This window comes from Mugil cephalus, chromosome 2 (assembly GCF_022458985.1).
Source record: "Mugil cephalus isolate CIBA_MC_2020 chromosome 2, CIBA_Mcephalus_1.1, whole genome shotgun sequence".
Taxonomy (NCBI): domain Eukaryota; kingdom Metazoa; phylum Chordata; class Actinopteri; order Mugiliformes; family Mugilidae; genus Mugil; species Mugil cephalus.
In genome coordinates, this window is record NC_061771.1 from 517,215 (window position 1) to 536,536 (window position 19,322).

The 19,322-nt window shown below is 39.9% G+C and overlaps 1 protein-coding gene across 7 annotated transcripts in view; it reads right to left on the reverse strand.

The window, feature by feature from the left end:
* The window catches only part of rbfox2 (RNA binding fox-1 homolog 2), a 70,341-nt gene extending 51,019 nt beyond the window's left edge, over window positions 1-19,322 (reverse strand). For 2 of the 7 annotated variants that reach the window (XR_007112284.1, XM_047578132.1), the window contains exons 1-2: window positions 18,244-19,320; window positions 8,100-8,150 (exon numbers count right to left, since the gene is read on the reverse strand). Coding sequence is in view for 5 of the 7 variants with exons in the window: in XM_047578132.1 (XP_047434088.1) it covers window positions 8,100-8,150; window positions 18,244-18,495 (303 nt within the window). In the remaining 2 variants the exon portion in view is untranslated. Of the gene's footprint in view, window positions 1-8,099; window positions 8,151-18,243 lie in introns of all 7 variants that reach the window. The other 5 variants (XM_047578133.1, XM_047578134.1, XR_007112283.1 and 2 more) reach the window with 4 other exon arrangements.

Consider the following 19,322-nt stretch of genomic DNA (forward strand, 5'->3'; position numbering starts at 1 on the left):
AAGTCGGGTGTTTTACAAATTTCCATAATTCAGTTGCTTGGCGACTACTGTTAGGCTGTTGGCCTATTTACTGTTACATGATTTCACACAGGTTTTATGCCTGCATCACATCATTTGCAAGACTGGCATGCATATGGAAAATTTCATAATGACCCAAGATAGATTTCAGTGGCATTGTGAGTTTTGTTCCAATAATAACCACCACGACGTTGTATAGGACCATGCCGTGCCACTTTTGTGGCCTGTTTCATGTGTTTGTGTAATGTGCTCAGAGCATTGATAATCATTCTGATTATGTGTGTTGGTTTAAATGAAAATAAAATGAACTAAATTCCTTTTGTTGTTACTGTCCAGGCTCTCACTTCATTGTGCCTCATATTTGTTTATAATAGTCTTATATCTATTTATAACAACACCTCATTTGCACTACTTTACCCAAAGCTGACAAATAACACCTATGATATTAACACTGTGTATATGAGGTAAAGATGCCAGACTTGGTACTTAGTTCATTGCACCTTTTAATTACTCATAGTAAATTTATATCTGTTATATCTGTATATCATATTCTTGTCACTTTACTTAGCGCTGACAAATAGCACTTATGATATTGCATAGCTGTTTATAACTGTGTGCTGTAGGGAGATGTATACAATATTATAACTTTATTACATATACTTATAACTACAGATATAAAGGACTATAGTAGAAGTCAAAACTCATTATGCATCACTATACACATTTAGCCAAGCAAAGTAGTTATGATGCATCATGCAATTAACAAGTGACTAGGCAGATATTGACATATTTATAATACGCTATTCAGATTAAAATCATTCATCATTCATAACCAGTTGTCATAATGCATCATGAAGTTGGTTATGATGACTTGTGAATAAGTATAGCTGTAATAATGAGCATTACAATGCTTTATAGACTCCTTATAAAATATTATGATGCATCCATAGGGCATTATAAATACAACCTTCATAGAGTGTTACCAGGAAACCTGTTGACTGTTAAAAATCTGGTCTACTCAACAGACAAGAGAAACACAACAGTTTCTGATGAACCCAGGACTGTTGAGGGAATGAGTTATGTTTTGCACTTTCTTGTTTTCTGCATTCTTGAATGAGCAGACATGTTTACAAGTGTTTTTTGTGATTTTTGTTCTCAGTTTATTTAGTTTATATGTTCAAAGTTCAAATTAAGGCTTTATGTAGACTAATTAACAGCACAATGTATGCAACAATGTTGTACAATAAAGAATGTGTTCAGCATTTCAAGCTTTAAGATAGATAGATGCTTTATTCATCGCAAACTGGGAAATATGAATAATTGTATTCTTGATCACCCCTTTACTAAAATCATGGCCCCAAGGAGCTGTGGTGAGTGTCCCTTATTTTCATTTCTAAAACGCGGCAACCCTAGCTACTCCTCTGCCTCCTTTAGTGTTAATGGTACCCGTAATAAATGTAGTTTATTTGTAGCTTTGGAGGCGAGGCTCTCTGAATTGGAAGCATGGCTCTGCACCATACAAAAAACAATAGCTAGCCAGTGGCCTGTAGCAGGTGCGGGCCGACAGTCTTACCCGGCCTACGGAGCACCACCAACCGCTTCATGTTTCAAACAGATTTTCCCCACTCGGTGACACATCTGCTGAGAGACCAACTCCGGTTATTGGCGGAACATGAAGCTAGAGAAACCAGCAACCACAGTTGGATGCATTCCAGGGGCCAGAGCTGGTGACACCAAATTTTATCTTAAACTGCTGGCTAAGGCTAAGGCTAAGTATGGTACAATTGTTATTCATGTCGGCAGTAATGATCAACGGTTACGCCAATCGGAGGTCACTAAACTTAATGTTGAATCGGTGTGTAACTTTGCTAAAACTATGTCGGACTCCGTAGTTTTCTCTGGTCCCCTGCCCAAATTTGACCAGTGACGATATGTATAGTCGCATGTCATCATTCCACCGCTGGTTATCTAGGTGGTGTCCAGCCAACGATGTGGCCTATGTTGATAACTGGCACTCTTTCTGGTCCGATTAGATGAGATGGAGTTCACCCCACCTTTGCGGGTGCTTCTCTTATTCCAAGGAATTTGGCCAATTTTATCTGCTGCTTCTCTAGTACTGTCTCACACCCATAACTCCCCAAACTCCATAGGTGTGCTGTCTGCTCCCAGATCTTTTAAATAGAAAAATAACAACAAATGAGTTATTCATAGGAACCTTATACAAATCAACACAAATTCACTAGGACAACAACAATAAGAAAATTAAATGTGGTCTTTTAAATGTCAGATCTCTCTCGTCTAAACCTCTTTTAGTGACTGATGTGATAACTGATCATCAGATTGATCTATTTAGTTCGACTGAAACGTGGCTGCAGGATGATGAGTATGTCAGTTTAAATGAGTCCATGCCACCCAGTCATAGTAACTATCACATTCCTCGAGGCACAGGCCGAGAAGGAGGAGTGGCAGCAATCTTCCACTGTGATTTATTTATTAATCCTAGACCGAAGCAAAGCTTTAATTCGTTTGAAAGCCTTACTCTTAGTCTTGCTCATCTGGACTGGAAAACACAAAAAACAATTCTCTTTGTTGTGGTGTATCGCCCATCTGCTCCTTACTCAGAATTTTTGGCTCAATTCTCTGAGTGTCTATGTGATTTAGTGCTTAGTACAGATAAAGTCATTATACTAGGTGATTTTAACATCCAAGTTGATGTTGATAGTGACAGTCTTAGCTCTTCATTTATGTCATTATTAGACTCAATTGGCTTTTTTCAGAATGTAAATGGTTCAACTCACTGTTTCAATCACCCCTTAGATCTTGTACTAACATATGGCATAGAAACTGAAGGTCTGACAATATATTCCCATATCTCTCTTTTGTCTGATCATTTCCTTGTAACATTTGAATTTACTATAAGAGATTACACTGAAATGGAAAAGACATTTCGTTATGGTAGACACTTATCTGATGATGCTGTAACTAGATATAAGGAATTAATTCCTTCAGTATTTACCTCAGTGCCTTATGTCAGTGATGTGGATCACAATCAAACTCCATCACGAATAGATTATTTTGTTGACAGCACGACAGCATCACTTAGCGCAAATCTAAATGTAGTTGGTCCTCTGAAAAAGAAGGTGATAAATTGGAGGAGGGTAGCTCCATGGTATAATTCACAGTTGCGTAGTTCAAAGCAGGCAGTTTGAAAGCTGGAAAGAATTCAACTAATTCTGAAGAAGTTCACATAGCCTGGAAAGATAGTTTAACAATTTATAAAAAAAACTCTCCTTAAGATTAGAACAGCATAATATTCTTCATTAATAGAAGAAAACAAGAACAACCCCAGATTTCTTTTCAGCACTGTAGCCAGGCTGACAAAGAGTCACAGCTCTGTTGAGCCATCTACTCCTTCTGCCCTCAGCAGTAATGACTTCATGAGCTTCTTCACTGATAAAATTGTTGGCATTAGAGATAAAATTCATAGCACCATTCCATCTGTCAAAGATGTAAGTACAGTGGCATTAGAAACCTCTGAAGGACCCAGTCAATACTTGGACTCTTTCCATTAATTAATACCTCCATATTAAATCAGATAAACTCATCTTTATTAACAAGATATGTGCCCCAGTCCTTTAAAGCCGCTGTAATTAAACCTTTACTTAAAAAACCCACTCTTGACCCAGTTGTTTTAGCCAACCATAGGTTAATTTCCATCCTTTCTTTTATCTCCAAAGTTTTAGAAAGGGTTATTGCAAATCAGTTGGTTGATCATTTAAACAGGAATGATTTGTTCGAAGAATTTCAGTCAGGTTTTAGAGCTCATCATAGTAGAGAAAAGGCTCTGGTTAAAGTTACCAATGATCTCCTCATGGCTTCAGATGATGGACTTGTCTCTATACTTGTCCTGCTAGATCTCAGTGCTGCATTTGACACTATTGATCACAGTATTCTACTACAGAGACTTGAAAGTGTGCTCAAGATTACAGGAATTGCATTAGACTGGTTTGAATCATATCTGTCAAACACAGGGCTGGGCAATTAATTTCTACAGGGGGCCGCATGAAAAATCTGAACTGTGTTGGAGGGCCAAACCAAACGATAACTTGAACGTTATTCTGCTCAAAATTAATTTTCTCCCATTGTAAAAAGCAGTAAATTATATATGTTGATAAGCTGCTACTGGTAATCAGAAACATAAGAATATTCTGTAAATACAGTTTTGGTGTAGGTTGAAGAGGAAAATGAAACACAGTGTGAAACTTTGTCCTCTTTGGAAAACTTCGGTGGATCATATAGCTACATGAATTATTTTCTGTATCTCAAAAAATCTCAATAAATGTTTAACCCTTTAAGACCTGAACGTCCGTCTGCCCACAAAGAGAAGCTTGCTGTATTTGAATTACCGTAATCCCCAAAGGATAATATTCAAGTTGCGCTTTCTAGAAAAAAATGCTGCCATTACGGTAATGATGACGCACCGCTGCTGTCGGCTGCAGGTTGGAGAGCAACGATCGCGGAGCCCCAGCAAGAGAGACTTGTTTGGCTGAATTTGTTGGTAAAAACAAAGTTAGTTATACCCTTGAGATGTCACGAAGGTCTTCCAGGTATAAGCACAACTAAACAGTGTTCACTCACAATGAATACTGTCAATAGCGCAAACCACTGTGACTTACGGTAATTCAAAATCGGCCGCTTTGACGGATGCCAGCGATCCGTTCAGGCTTTTGAGGGTTAATAGATGGCAAGAAGCTGTTTCAATCTTACTTTTTTTGTTGTTGACGAACTAACAGTGCCATGACGTAAATAACACATCATGGCTCGAAATAAAAGCAACACAGTCATATTGCATGCACAGTTCATCTGTGCTCATGACTGACATACCGCGGGCCGGATGGGAATGCCCAAAGGGCCATATGCGGCCCGCGGGCTGTAAAATGCCCAGGTCTGGTCAAACAGATTCCAGTTTGTCCATGTAAACAACAATTCTTCTCTATATATCAAAGTAAGCTATGGAGTTCCTCAGGGTTCTGTGCTAGGACCAGTATTATTCACATTATACATGCTTCCCTTAGGCAATATTATTAGAAAGCATGGCATAAACTTCCATTGCTACACAGATGATACCCAGCTATATTTATCCATGGAACCAGATGAAACTAATCAGCTGGTTAAACTCCACGCATGCCTTGAAGACATAAAGGCTTGGATGTCATGTAATGTTCTACTTTTAAACTGAGACAAAACAAAAGTCATTGTATTTGGCCTTAAACATGTCAGAGATTCGTTATTTAATCACCTGGTTTTGTTAGAGTACTACTGTGAAAAACCTTGGTGTTATATTTGACCAGGATATGTCCTTTAGTTCTCACATAAAGCAGGTGACCAGAACTGCTGTCTTTCACCTTTGTAATATCGTCATCCTTTTTCAGAGTTATGCAGAAAAACTAGTTCATGCATTTGTGTTTTCCAGGCTGGATTATTGTAACTCATTAATGTCTGGCTGTCCAAATAGCTCTTTAAAAAGCCTCGAATTGATTCAAAACACTGCAGCAAGAGCACTGACAGGAATTAGCAAGAGAGATCGTATTACCCCAGTTTTAGCTTCTCTTCATTGGCACCCTTTAAAGTCTAGAATTGAATTTAAAATCCTCCTCCTTACATGGCCTTGAAAGGCCTAGCCCCATCATATCTGAAAGACCTCAGAGTATCATATTGTCCCCAACAGATCACTACGATCTGTAAGTGCAGGTCTACTTGTGGTTCCTAGAGTTTCTAAAATTAGAATGGGAGGTAGGGCCTTCAGTTATCAGGCTCCTCTCCTGTGAAACCAGCTCCCAGTTTGGGTTCGGGAGGCAGACACCATCTCTACTTTTAAGGTCAGGCTTAAGACTTTCCTTTTTGACAGGCCTAGGCTGCAGGGGGACGATGCACTGAGGACATGTCCTCTACTCTCTCTTCTCTGGCTCCTGTCCTCTAATATCTTATAATTTATTTTCCATCTCTTATAATTTTATTTTCTATTACTAACCGCTGTGTCTCACTCTCTCCCTTTGCCACCCCTCCCCCTCCATCTTCTTGTGAGGGTCTCTGGTCTGGAGTGCGGAATATCTGACCTGTGGAGTTCTAAGCTACATCCGCTGCTGTGGCCTCATCAACCAGCCCAGTCTCCATGGCCTGGAGTGCCGTGGAGCTCCATTAACTACATCTGCCCCAGTCTTCATTGCCTCTTCTAGTTGTCCACTCCTACCTAGATGAACAGTTCACCAACCTGCCCATGATTCCTGTTATACTCACACACTGTCACATAAGATCATCAGCTATGTGTTATATTATTAGATTCTACATGTTTCTTTCAGCTTTATATATGTATCTATGACAGAAATTTGTTCATCTGTTTCTCCTGTTCTTCTTTTCTCTCTATCTTCTCTGTTTCTATCCGGCTGGCCTTCAGCAGATGGGTCCCTCCATATGAGCTGGGTTCTGCTCAAGGTTTCTTCCTGTTAAAAGGGAGTTTTTCCTTGCCACTGTCGCCCTCAGGCTGCTCTGGAGGCTGTAGGCCGTTTTTTGTAAAGCGTCTTGAGACAATTTGTATTGTTATTGGCGCTATATAAATATAATTGAATTGAATTGAAAGATAAAACTTACATTTCGTCTGGTGGAAGAAATGTTGCTGTTTTCACTTTTCAGAGTTGTTAGTCACTACAGTTTTGATAATTACTGTATTTTTATCACTATCGCTGGAACGGCAAAATTTATCGTGATAAATGTTTTAGCCCATTTCGCCCATCCTTACTGCATACCATCACACAGTTAAAGATTTCAAAGATGCACTCAATATTTCAATAAACTCATGTTTAAGAGGTTGCACCAAAAATAGTCAACTCTGCAATGCTTTTTAGCATCTAAAAGCTGATTGTTTTGGTTTTCCAATCAGTGTTCACTCTAAAACCTATCATTTGTTTCAAGCACCAGTGGCAGGGAGCTCCAGCTAAACAAAAAACTAAATCCAGCACCAAACAGCAGCAAAATAACATAAGTGACTATTTGGTGAACAGACAGGAGGTTTTAGCAAATATCTTTCTGAAATGACACCACATTTATATTGCGGTTTTGCAATAGATCCACCTTTACGGAGAAATACTTGAAACAACGCCACAGAAAATCTGAGAAAAAAAATTTTGTTTTGGTATGTGTGAACGTGGCCTCAGTGACTTTGTGCTCTTCCTCCCTGTCTTTTTTTTTTCTTGGTCAGAGGCCAGTTCACACTTCCAAGCCCCTCACTTCAAGATTCAAGATTCAATTCATTTATATAGCACAGATCATTTCAAGATCACTTTATTTCATCTTAGACAAACTTCTTTCCAAAACAGCAAGAGACTAAATGTTACGAGTGATCTTCACCTATTACAATGCATGTAATGGCTTGAAGTTCATTTCACATTATTTCAGAAAGTCAAATGGACGATTTGACTTTTAGCTTTTATGAAACCCATGGAACGCTCGAAAACACACATCAAATAGTAATGTGAATAAATAATAAATAGTAAGTAAATAATAGTGCACTAGCAAAGACCTAAGATAGAGTGCAGATAAGCAGCCAGAGGTTTTTGGGAAACACAGAGAGCGAGATTATAGAGATTATGGAGATTATGGGCAGAACATGAGAAAATGAGAGGATCAACAGAGGATGACCTAAGGATTATCAACACAAACTGAACAGTCTAATAATACAATCAGCTGGCTAATACAAAGATGTGTCAACAGATTGCAGCTGAACTATTACTGGTATTTGTGTTTGTCTGTGGGCATGTTCAACAGAGCTAAAATGAAAAACAAGTAAGGTTTACAAGCAGAAAGACGATTAATAATATTGTTGATTGTTGAGAATAAAAAGGACTGGGTGGAGGATAAGAGTGGAAGAGTGAAAACTGTCTTGTTTAGAGTGGTTTTAGAGCAGTGTTCAGTGGTTTAGAGAGCACCAAGGGATAGTATTGCAATATGAACAATAGATTTAGATTTTAAAAAAAATATTGGCTGGAGGAATATTAAACAATATGGATTTTTGCAATAGTCTTTACCTGACTATGAGATGGGTATCCATGGTAACCGAGGGTCAAGGGATCGTTGTTCTGAAAGAAAAGAGGATATTTTTAGAAACATGGAATTGTAATTTGTGAAGCAAAAGTAATACATTTTTCAATTTTCAATTCAGGTATTAGTCTTGATTCCCTTTGAGTCTAGTCCCAGCATTTGACTTTACAGTTGAGTTCCTGACTCCTTATCAAATTAACTCCACTGGTGACACACTCCCACTTTGTCCCAAGTCAGTCTCCTCTAGAGTCTTCCACAACAGCAGATCTTTTGTGTGCTTGTAAAGACGTGTCAACAGGGGCAAGTGAGATCGTGCAAGCAAGATGAAAGACAGAGAGAGTCCTCACAACTCTTAAATCATAAATAGGTCAGAAGTGGCAGCAAGCACAAACCCTATTGGTGTGAAACACAATTGTGAGCTCTGATGCAATCTCCAACACACTCCTCTCAATGTTCTGGCTGTAAACCATCTGGAGAATAACTACAATAAAGCAAGATGCAGAGAGAAAAAAATCTAATTTAGTTTGGAGCCAAGTTTTAAACAGATATCATGTCTCTGTTCGCTGAAATTGTTTGTAGCTCACTTTATTCATAATAACAACATGGTGTTCCGGTGTCCCGGCTTTTCCGACAAATTTATTTTATTAAAAAGGCACAATTACAACACACTTTGAAGGGGAAAACAAATTTGCCTGTCTCTGACTTCATATCAGTAGAGAAAACAACTCAGCTCCTCCTTCCTCTCTCTAGCCATCCCCTCTGATCTTCCTTTCATCTGTAAGCTATGTCCCTCATCTGCTCTGTCCCCAGGGGAAGCACAACGGAGAAACACCCAACACAACGCCAATGAAAACCCGGATCGTTTTCGCACGTGAGGACATGGTCTTTCACCCTGGGGACCTGGATTCCAGATCCGTCACTGACGGCACGCAGAACAGTGCAAAATCTATGCAGTTTCACCCAGAAATCGATTTCATGTAAACATGGCATCTGTGCGCTTCACAACTTGAATTTGCCTGATTAATACTGTAGCCATCTAACTCTCAACCCCATGGGGCCCTTTTGCTAAAACTAAGCACAAATGTTCAAATTGCAGTTTGTGTGCATCTGCTTTACAGCCAAAAACATATGTGAACTGGCTTTGTGAGGTAGGAGCTCTAACTAATGAATTCCCTCTTAGAGGCTTGAACATCATTAAAGGAAGTATAAACCTTACTTGACAGCAAGGCCAAACTCTAAATGTAATAGACTAAAGGTATGGAGAAGTAAACCAAAAAAAAGAGGAGACACTTGGTGGGTTTACATGCACGTGAAAAAATGTATTATTGCCTTAATTGGACTATATAACAGGAGAACTTTAGTGCATGTAAACACATTACTCCGATTACAATTTTTTGTTATCCGATTAAGACACCCAGATAATGCAATTAGAATTCGGTTTTCTCTGCCATGTAAACACCGTAATCAGACTACAACAGGATAACCGTGTGCGCATGCTCCACAACCGTTGCACTGGGTGTGACCCTGGAGCAAAAACATTGAAGAAAACCAATCACAGAAGAAGACGGTAAACAGAGCCAGTAGAAGAACTGTTTTAGGGATAGCGTATATCTTACCTGTACCATAAGTAGCGTGCACATTACGTACAACATTAATAAATGTACTATTATCCGTCTGGTTGTTGTGTGAAATGCCGGTCTGCCGCATGAATGACTCTTGTTTATTATATGAGTAATAGGTCAACCAGAAAACGGCCGTATTACTGTGGTATTATCCCGCTGAAAAGAGTCATATCACCACCTAGTGTGGAGGAGGAGGACATGTTCCCGTCAGTTATTTGATTTTCCTCATTGCACGTAAACTGGGACAAGGACTGTAGTCAGAAAATCGGATTTTGAGCATAGCTCAATTAAGCTCTGCATGTAAATGCACTGAATGTTAAAGAGAAGGGGGTATCAAAAGACACATCTGGGTTTTGTAGAAGCAAGAGACTGTAGAAGAAACTAGAGCTGGAAATACAGTGGGAAATGGACAGCATAAAAAAATAAAAAGAGATGGAGGGAGGAAAGACAATGACTCATACATGAGCAGAGTCATGTGCTTAATTTCCTTAAGGAACTGAGAGGGAGAGAGTGGAGAGGAGGGGAGGGCTGCGTGTAGGCAGTTCGAGTTGCCTGTGTCTCAATGTCACTCCAGTCCCTTGCACAGAACATGAGAAATGAAAAGATCCTGTAGTAGTCATAATTAATCACAGATCAACCTTTTTTGGCTTTCATTCTTGTTGGTGACAAATGAGGCAGAGCTTATTTCTCTCTGCGGGGAGTGCTGGTAATGGTCTGGGGGGTGGGGTGGCCAAAAGACAGAAGAAACTGCAGGGGAAGACAGTGAGCAGTCAGGAGGAAGAAACAAAGGGCCTGTTCAGACCCTGTATTAAGATCTGATCTAGCCAATCCAATCACAAATGACCAGCTTTAGGTACGCGTGTTCAGACCTGGCATTAACGTGTGTATCCAAATGGGTCTCCAGCCAGCTCTTCAGGTGTCACAAGTTCTGTATGCAAATAAACCTCGACATCATCTGGTGCCCAGTGGAATAGCTTAACAGTTACTGCAGATCTCTACCCTACCACTGCTTCATAATGATGCAGTGATGTCTTATGTCTGTGCATCAGGACTTTGGCACACACGTAAAATGTTATTTATTGATTTTTGCCTTAACATTAGCTAGACCTGCACAAGTCTCCATATGCACCATAATCTCTGGAAATAAAGGTAAATGAAGACATAGTGGTGATTTAGGAAATACTTAAAAATACACAGCTCCTCATACATGGCTGCATCAAATAATCAACGCAGAATCACATGTCTGTACTCATATTAAATACTTGTTTATTTTTTAGTTAACTTCAAGGACAGAATATTTTAAAAGGCTTTCACTACTAACAAACAAACATCATTATTATATTTTATAATAGCAGTCATATGTTTTTTTTCTTCTGAATGAATGAGACAAAACACCGCTGACGCTGACAGAGGAGCACCCCTGGCCACTTGTGATCGGATAGCCCAAGTCAGGCCCAAAATGACTGGAAGTGAACAGATGACAAAGAGAGAAGTGAGGGAGGAAAGACATGCTCTAAGTACAGCTTAGTTACCTACAGGTTTCTCCTTCATATCATCTTTTTACATACCAACAGTAAACCACTGTAGAAAACCATAATGAGAAGACAGGAGACAGAATTTAAATTGCCAGGGCCGGTGGTATTGGTTTTTGGTACAAGTAACATTTCAAATACACACAAACAGACAGTAGACCTGGGTCAAATGACCCAATAATCCACCTGGGATTTTATCACCTTGTCTTGGCTTTGATGTGAACAGGAAGGTCGCGTCAACCTGCTAATTTACACTATGATGTTGATGTACCTGTCTGACGCGTTTTTGTCACTAGATGGCCTGTCAGACTGTGTCATTACAGGCTGTTAGCAGCTCAAGAATAGAGCAAAGTTTTGGTCTACTCCCATAAGATTTCTGAAGGGCCAAGATTTTTTCAGTCAAACAAATAAAATATGTTGTTACACGATTGTTAACAGAAGCGCATAGGTGAATTAGCCCACATGCGCGGCTGTGTTTATATACAGCTTCTATAGCGATATGGCACACTTTTTTTATCGATCATGGCAGCACACCGGCAAGACCGTGAAATCTGCAAGCTGCTCTGCATGCGTGGAGAAGAGGAGATTCAGCGGCAGACATCGGGCACTGTGCAGGACACAGTGATTTATTCAAAGATCGCCAGCATTTTCTTCCAGCCCACTTCAATGTGTAATGATGACGTTGTCAATGCAATGACATATGAGGGGTGGGGAGGGTGGGCAGGCACTGATTACTGTCAGTGTGAAAGCGCACCAAAGGCGGGTCAAGCCAGGTCTGAAAATCCTGTGTCAACTAGGAGTGGGACGGTTCACAAAATCCATGGTTCGGTTCTGTTCATGGTTTTGCGGTCACGGTTTTCGGTTCGGTTCAGTATATGTTGATTGTTAGGAAAATAAATTACGTCAATCTGACATCTGATACATCATTGTTACAGCCGAGGTTAAATGTAGGTGAGATTCTGGCACTGCAAGAGAAGAGACATTGCTAGTTCCAACACGTGTTTCATTTATTTGGCAAACAAAGTTATCTTTAACAAAGGAGCATAGGCTCTATCAGCACTAGACATTAGATCCCTTTGTCTGAAATTCAAAACAATGTTGATATGTTTCAGGTCCCTGATAATCACTACTTAATGGAAAACTCTTTTTTTCCCCCCACACTTTAAGTGCAGTGTTTGAAATACAATCAAAGAAATATGGCTGGACTTCTTATCAAACTTAAAGTGTCATTGTGTTATCTAAAATAACAAAATAAATAATCCAGATTATCAAATCATCAATATAAAATGTAGCATAAGCCAAATTATACTATGGTTCGGGTGAATCCTCGATTCTGATTGGCTGCGGGGTGTACATTAAAAAGAGATAATGGACACCCATAAAGACGTTCCGGTCAAATTGCCTGATGACAGTTCTAAATCATTGCGCTGGCTCAAACGCTTTGGTAACCGTGGCAACAGAAACACAGACACACACACTCTGTCCAGTCGACCAAGGAAGGAGGAGAATACAGTGTTGCCAGTTTTAGGAGTCTGAGCGCCGGCATTAATCGCCACTTAAGAGACGTAAACATCATTAGGACACGGTGTTAAAGACAAGTAATGCTGTTTTCAAGGCGATGCCGAAGCGCTACAGGAAGAGTAGGAAAGACACCAGCTTCCACCACCCTCGTATCCCTGAGTCGGAATTTTGAAGAAATCAGAAGTTCATCTTTCTTACAATAAAAACGATTTAGGAAACTATCTGTGGATTCTCTGGACTCACGTGATAATAAGTGCCCTGGCCTTCTGAATTGATACTTTATATCGCGTAATTTAATGTTAAATAGTCCGCTCAGCCGCTTCTTGTGAAAAACGTATGACTTAAATAGTAAAAAATAACATTAACTTATTAATAATTGACCTGTATTTATTTCGTAAGTGACCATGGTATAAGCGGGTTAATTCCTTTCGAGGTGTCCATTATCTGAAATTAATGGGCTTCGCGTCGGACGGTTCACGTCTCTGCGTCGTCCATTAATTTCAGATAACTCGTCGGGCATTAACCCTTACCTAACACACCTTCTTGCGCTGCCAATTGTCTCACTGGGATGATGTCTCCGCAGATGAGCTGAGATGTTGGTCGTGTTGCCGTTAGCATAAACAACACGTGTTGTACAATGCTTGCACACTGTCGCACTTTTGTCAACAACTTTCTTACCGCCGTCTTCGTAGGTCACTCTAGATGCAAAGTGATCCCACGCTGTCGACCTATAAAGTGCTGCTGGCGCATCTTCTAACTTTGGCTCTTTCCCACTCGCCACACCCACATAAGTCTCCACATCAACTGACTGGTATTTGTCGATCTACTACCTGCTTCTTCCCTTCTTGTCCTTGTTTACTACGGGCAGTTAGCTTAAAGGCGCAGTACCGCCACCTGCTGCTCTGGAGTGTACACGTTGCGCCTATGAGAAAAAGCATAATAATAAAAAAATAATAATAATAATAAAAAAAGGAACAGCTCGTGCTTACGAACCGGGCACAATACACGGGAACCGAACCGAGACAGTCGAACCGAACGGTTCTGACGGTTTTCATGAACCGTTCCATAGTATCAACCCGGTATTTTCCATGTGAAAGGGATATAAGAGTAGTCACAGTTGTTTTCACATTCCTAGTTGAAAATTCTGATAGCTGTGGGAAAGAAACTGTTTCTAAAATGGGTGGATTTAGTGGTCTGTAATGAGATGATTTTTTTGTTTGTTTGTTTGTTTAATAACATGCTGGTGATAAATGGATGGAGAACAGAGATGGTGATTTTAGAGGATTTATTGTCTGTATTTCTATACCAGACTGTGACAGATTAGGTGATGACGCTTTCAATGATGGCTCTGTAAAAACTGACCTTTTTTTAACTGAGAGGAATTATAGGCTTTGATGTCCTTTCTTGATAACTCCGCCACTCCTCTCCAAAAACTACAGGTGGCGGTAGGTATATGCGTGTCTGTGATTGTTTTGTGTGTGTCTGATGTCTAATTTGGTCACAGGAGTCCTGTCTATTCCTATCATGCCTTGGGACTGCTGCTCTTCTGAGGAGAGGAAGAACTACATTTCACTGTTCTGACAGTCATTCAACCTAACTGCAAAGCAGGGCACTCCATATACTCAGGAGGATGTCAATGCATTTCTTCCAAAAAACACTTTAGCGCTAAGCCTCAGAACAGTTGGCCAAGCAATCTTAGGTTTATTTCCCCTCACGATAACTCACGTCCCTCTGACTTTCCACAGTAAATTGACATATGCCTTTTCAAGTGGATATTGACTAGAACTAGTGGATTTTGGAAGCTGGATTGGCATTTCTGGCATTAAGATAACAAATGGGGGCATCAGCTGCCAAATCACAACCTACAGAACAAAATGGAGCTGATGTCCACTGATTTATGTCTCAATATAAAGACTTGTTTATCCCATAATACTTACATTACTTAATTTCTTCATTTAAGCACAATTCCAGTGAAACAAGTGGTTGATGTCAAATGTCTGAGACAGGTGTATAAGCCAATTCGATTAGAAAAAGCAGTTAAATCATAGCCTTGGAGTAAAGGGCATTGAAAAAAGTCTGATGGAAAAATTACAGAACCATGACCACACAAACTGGGTAATACAAGCATCTATGTTCATTATGGATTAATCTGCACATTACTTTCTTGACCTGAAATGCCAACTGAAACAGCCAAAAATGTCCACTACAATTTATAGTATGTGAGTGCATTATATAACCATGTGAGACAAAAACCAATAGATGTTGTTGTTAAAATTTAATGGAAATTTTGGAAAAAGCATCCAAGTATTTCTGCCTAAAAATACATTTGTCACCACTGTGTTCTCTACTTAATTTACTTTTTATTATTAGTTTCAATACATTGGCAGACATTCAAAGGTTACCGATATATTTAGTCTCCGAATTAAATTAGATAACAGCCTCTCAAAACCTTACTCTCCTTCACAAATACTGTGAAATAATTAATACATACTACACACAATTACTGTTGGAGCAACAATGTATCACAACAAAACGGGGGCCCAGAAACTAAACAAATATTCTCAGCAGGCTGCAAGAGTACATTTTTCTTGCTAATGTACTCTTTCCACACAGGGACTAAGATGAACGTGTACACGGGCCGCTCAGCCAGATTGATATGAAAGTTAACAACCTCCTCTTAACATTTCACAGACTCTGACGCGTAAGATGTAGGGTGTTGTTACGAGTGTTCTGTCAACCTGAAAAATGCAGGACTTTCCTGGAACAGCAATCCTGGAATACAAAAAAAGGCTGATCATGTGATGCTGAATAGAATACTTAATAACTATTTAAAACAAGCAGCAGGGAACTTTTGAAATCACACTGTTGAAGACGCTTTTTCTAGCTTTTCTAGCTTTATTTGCCTGTGGTTTCAGCAGTGTTAATAACCACAATGATCAAATTGGAAAGATCCCATCATTAGTTTCCAGCAATGTGAAATAGACTGATACCCATCAAAAATCATACCTTCACTTTCGGAGAGTTCACTATTATCATGATTACCTTTTTTTTTTTAAAAAAAAAATCCAGGATGGAATGGATTTAAGAAGAGCTGCACAGAGCTTTAGGGGCTCAGCTATGTGTACCGTTTGTGGTAATATTTTCCATTCCTTACCATTATCTAAAGATCAGCTTTACAGACATACTTGTCAACACTGTTACAGCCGTTTCTTGGAAAGTAGTTTTAAAAAAGTAGGAAAACTAAACGTCACTCAACCCAATTTGCTTCTAGAGTATTAACGGTGTCAACAAGTTAGAATAAAAATATGTCAGTGTTTTACATACACACACTGAAAGAAAGATTGTTGGTTGTGAGGCTCAGATCACAGAAGAAAAATACTCACATAGGCAAATTAAAATGGCAACCCTGAACTTATTTTTTTAGTCTTAAAAAAAACAATAGATGCATTGTCATTATAGATTATTAGCTTATTACATTTTAATATAGACAGATGACAAGAAAAATTCCAATGTAAAAATTTGATGCCTTTATATGACCTAATTGTCAAAACAAAGTTCTGAAGCCAAAGATAATCAGTGTCCCAAGTACAAATAGCAAACCAGAAAATAATTATGAACATAGTGGTCATTAAATCTCTTAATTAGTTGATTAACTGATTAGTCTTTGAAGCTCTGCAAAAATTAAGACAGAATTTTCATGTGCATTTTACCAACATATGTGTGCATCGATATGTCATAAATCCTAGGCCTTAAATAAGGATCTCAGAGATCATCATAGTTAACATAACCCCTCCAATATGGCATTTGATCCTATTAGCTGGAAATGAAGCCTCTTTACTGCCAGTGATAGGGCAAATCTGTTCCTGCACAAACTGAAAGGGTGGGAGGGATGGGGGCATCACTCCCACTCTTATTTCCGGACTGTCCAGCCGGTTCAATACATTTTAGGGGTTGAAGCTATTGATTTGTGCTTCTCTCTACCACACAAACATGTGCACGCCCTTCAGCTCCCATCTAGTTTTAAGTGCATTACACTTCTAAGCCTGTCTGTCAGCACATGCTGACAATGTGATGATGAGCCAGCCATTTAGTTTTCCATACAGCAGGAAACAAGCAGCTTCACCTCCATTACTGATGCTTTCAATGATGGGGAAATAGCCTTCCTCTGTCTTCCAATTGAACACTTCACCCTACATAAGACACTCTAATGATATCCTGTGCATCCTCCTGCCCTCCTGTGATGACCTATTCATGACAATATTTCACCTTTTCAGGATCACTGGAGGGAAAATAAATAACAAATTGATTTTTGCTGATTTTTTCATTTTGCTAATGAAAGGATGTTATTCCAAATACTGTGGTAGGCATGCTGATACAAGCAGATGTCCAAGGATCAAAGGCATCAGACTGTTTTCCCCTAATAATGTGCAAGTTATAGTACTGCAGTACGTTGACAATGTAGCTCCAGACCCTACGCTGGACCCTACGCTGGACCCTACACTGAAACTTGATGTGCACCTCCCCAGACATGTATTTCCTTGTTCAAGTTAAAGAGAAATAAAGAGGCTGGTTATCAAGGAAGTATGTAACTTAACCATACAGAGCTCCTTATACATCAGCATTACCACATCAATAATAAACCCTCTCCAATATCGGTCCTCCCCCAATAAAACACAAACAAACACGACATCAGTTTAAACCAAATGTTTGAATTCACCAATACACCATATGACACCGTTTTGTTTTTCTTTTTGGCACAATCAAAGGTTACATTTGTTTACCTCCTCCACTCTGCTGGATATTCAGAAGCCAGATTTTTCTCTTTGGAGAATTTTTCAATCTGGTGTCTGAGCTTAATCCAAAAGGCATTTTAAAAAAATTGTAGGGTCTTTCTTATGCTTTTAAGTAACTTCCCATCAGTCTCTTAGAACATAAGAAGCTACTTGGATGATCATTAGAACGTCTTCTCAAAACTCCAGTTGCCTTTTTAAAAAAAAAAAAAAAAAAAAAAAAAATGCCTTTTGCATTACAGTGACCTGGGTGACTGAGGACCTCCACAGACATGTCTGAGCTTAAATGTAACAACCTTTTGATTCCGTTTAATAAAACGTGGATTACTGCCAAGCCTATTTGAAGAAACACGTCTGCCTGGGCTGCAACGTAACACTAGTTAACACCGCTGGTTGCACTGTTACCGTTCCATTACCCTCTCGAAATTGAGTCCGAAGTATGTGAAACGTGCTAATATTTCCCGCACGGCTGATAATGAAGTAAGATGGGCCTTCTACTGCAACTATTACTGCACCTACTGTACTCAGACTCCTACAACTGAACCGATTGCAAATGTAACCACAGCCGAAACAAGGGTTCACAAGCATGTATTTAATAACACCGTGCATGGTGAGAATTCTGCATCAGGCGTGTTTTTTGGTTTTACGAACGAGAACTTTCCTCACCTGACCAACGTCGCTAAAGCCTCCCGACCCGTCGATGCGGGGACGCTTGCACTCCGCCCCGGCTGAGTCCACCAGAGCTGCCGCTGTCTGTCCGTCGGGCTCTGGATCTCCGCGCTTCATGCCCCGGACAGCAGCGGGAGCGCCACCCGGGTTGGGGTGCACCCCGGTCATGGTGTCCAGCTCTCTATCCCGGTCGAGGAGACCCCGGGACACAGGCAGCATGATGGATGCAACGTCGGTCGACATTAACATTTAAAATTCTTATTTTGATCCCTTTCTCCAACCAAAGTGGGACCGAAATCGTGTGCACTTCTGTGCGCAGGGACTACAATGGTCTTTAAAAACGCCAAGAGCCGTCGCTGTATCTTACTGGGCCTCGGTATGTACGACTTATATCTGGAAATGTTTTGTCCCCGTTTAACAAAATTAATTTAAAAGCAAATACTGTTTACTTGTATTTAAAAAACAACACAGCAGCTCAATAAAAATAACGTCCAAAATACAACCAGGTTTTGTGAGGTTAACTTCCAGCTCTGTGCAGACCGTGTATCTATTTACTGCAGGGCTGACTTTGAGGCCTGTTATTTCAGATCACAACAAACCAATTTAACAAACATCGATCAAAACAGTGGGCCATGGGCTTTGCTTACCGCCCAGTTTCCATTTCCCTCGTTTTTTTTTTTTTTTTTTTAATTTCTCTACGAGAACCGTGTGTTTTAAAAGCACATCAACAGCCTACCGCAACCTCAAGACGAACATGTCCTCCCTGTCGCCTTTTTCCTCCCTAGGAGCCACAGACTCTATCACAGAGCAGAGGTTCACTGAAAGTCAATCCTCCTCAGGAGCTCAGCTCTCTTCCCATATTAGTCCGTGGATCTGCGTTTAAAGAAGACTATTTCTTCCTAATTAAAAAAAAAAAAAAAAAACAAGCAGAGTGCTAGCGATGCGGTTGTGGTGTTTCCTTCTCTCTCTCCTATTTTCTTTCCTTCTCTCCGTTTTACCGGTGTGTTCACATAGCGTGTGTTACAGAAAGGAAATTGGCCTCCCTCCCTCCTCTTACTCTCTTGGTATAGTCATTC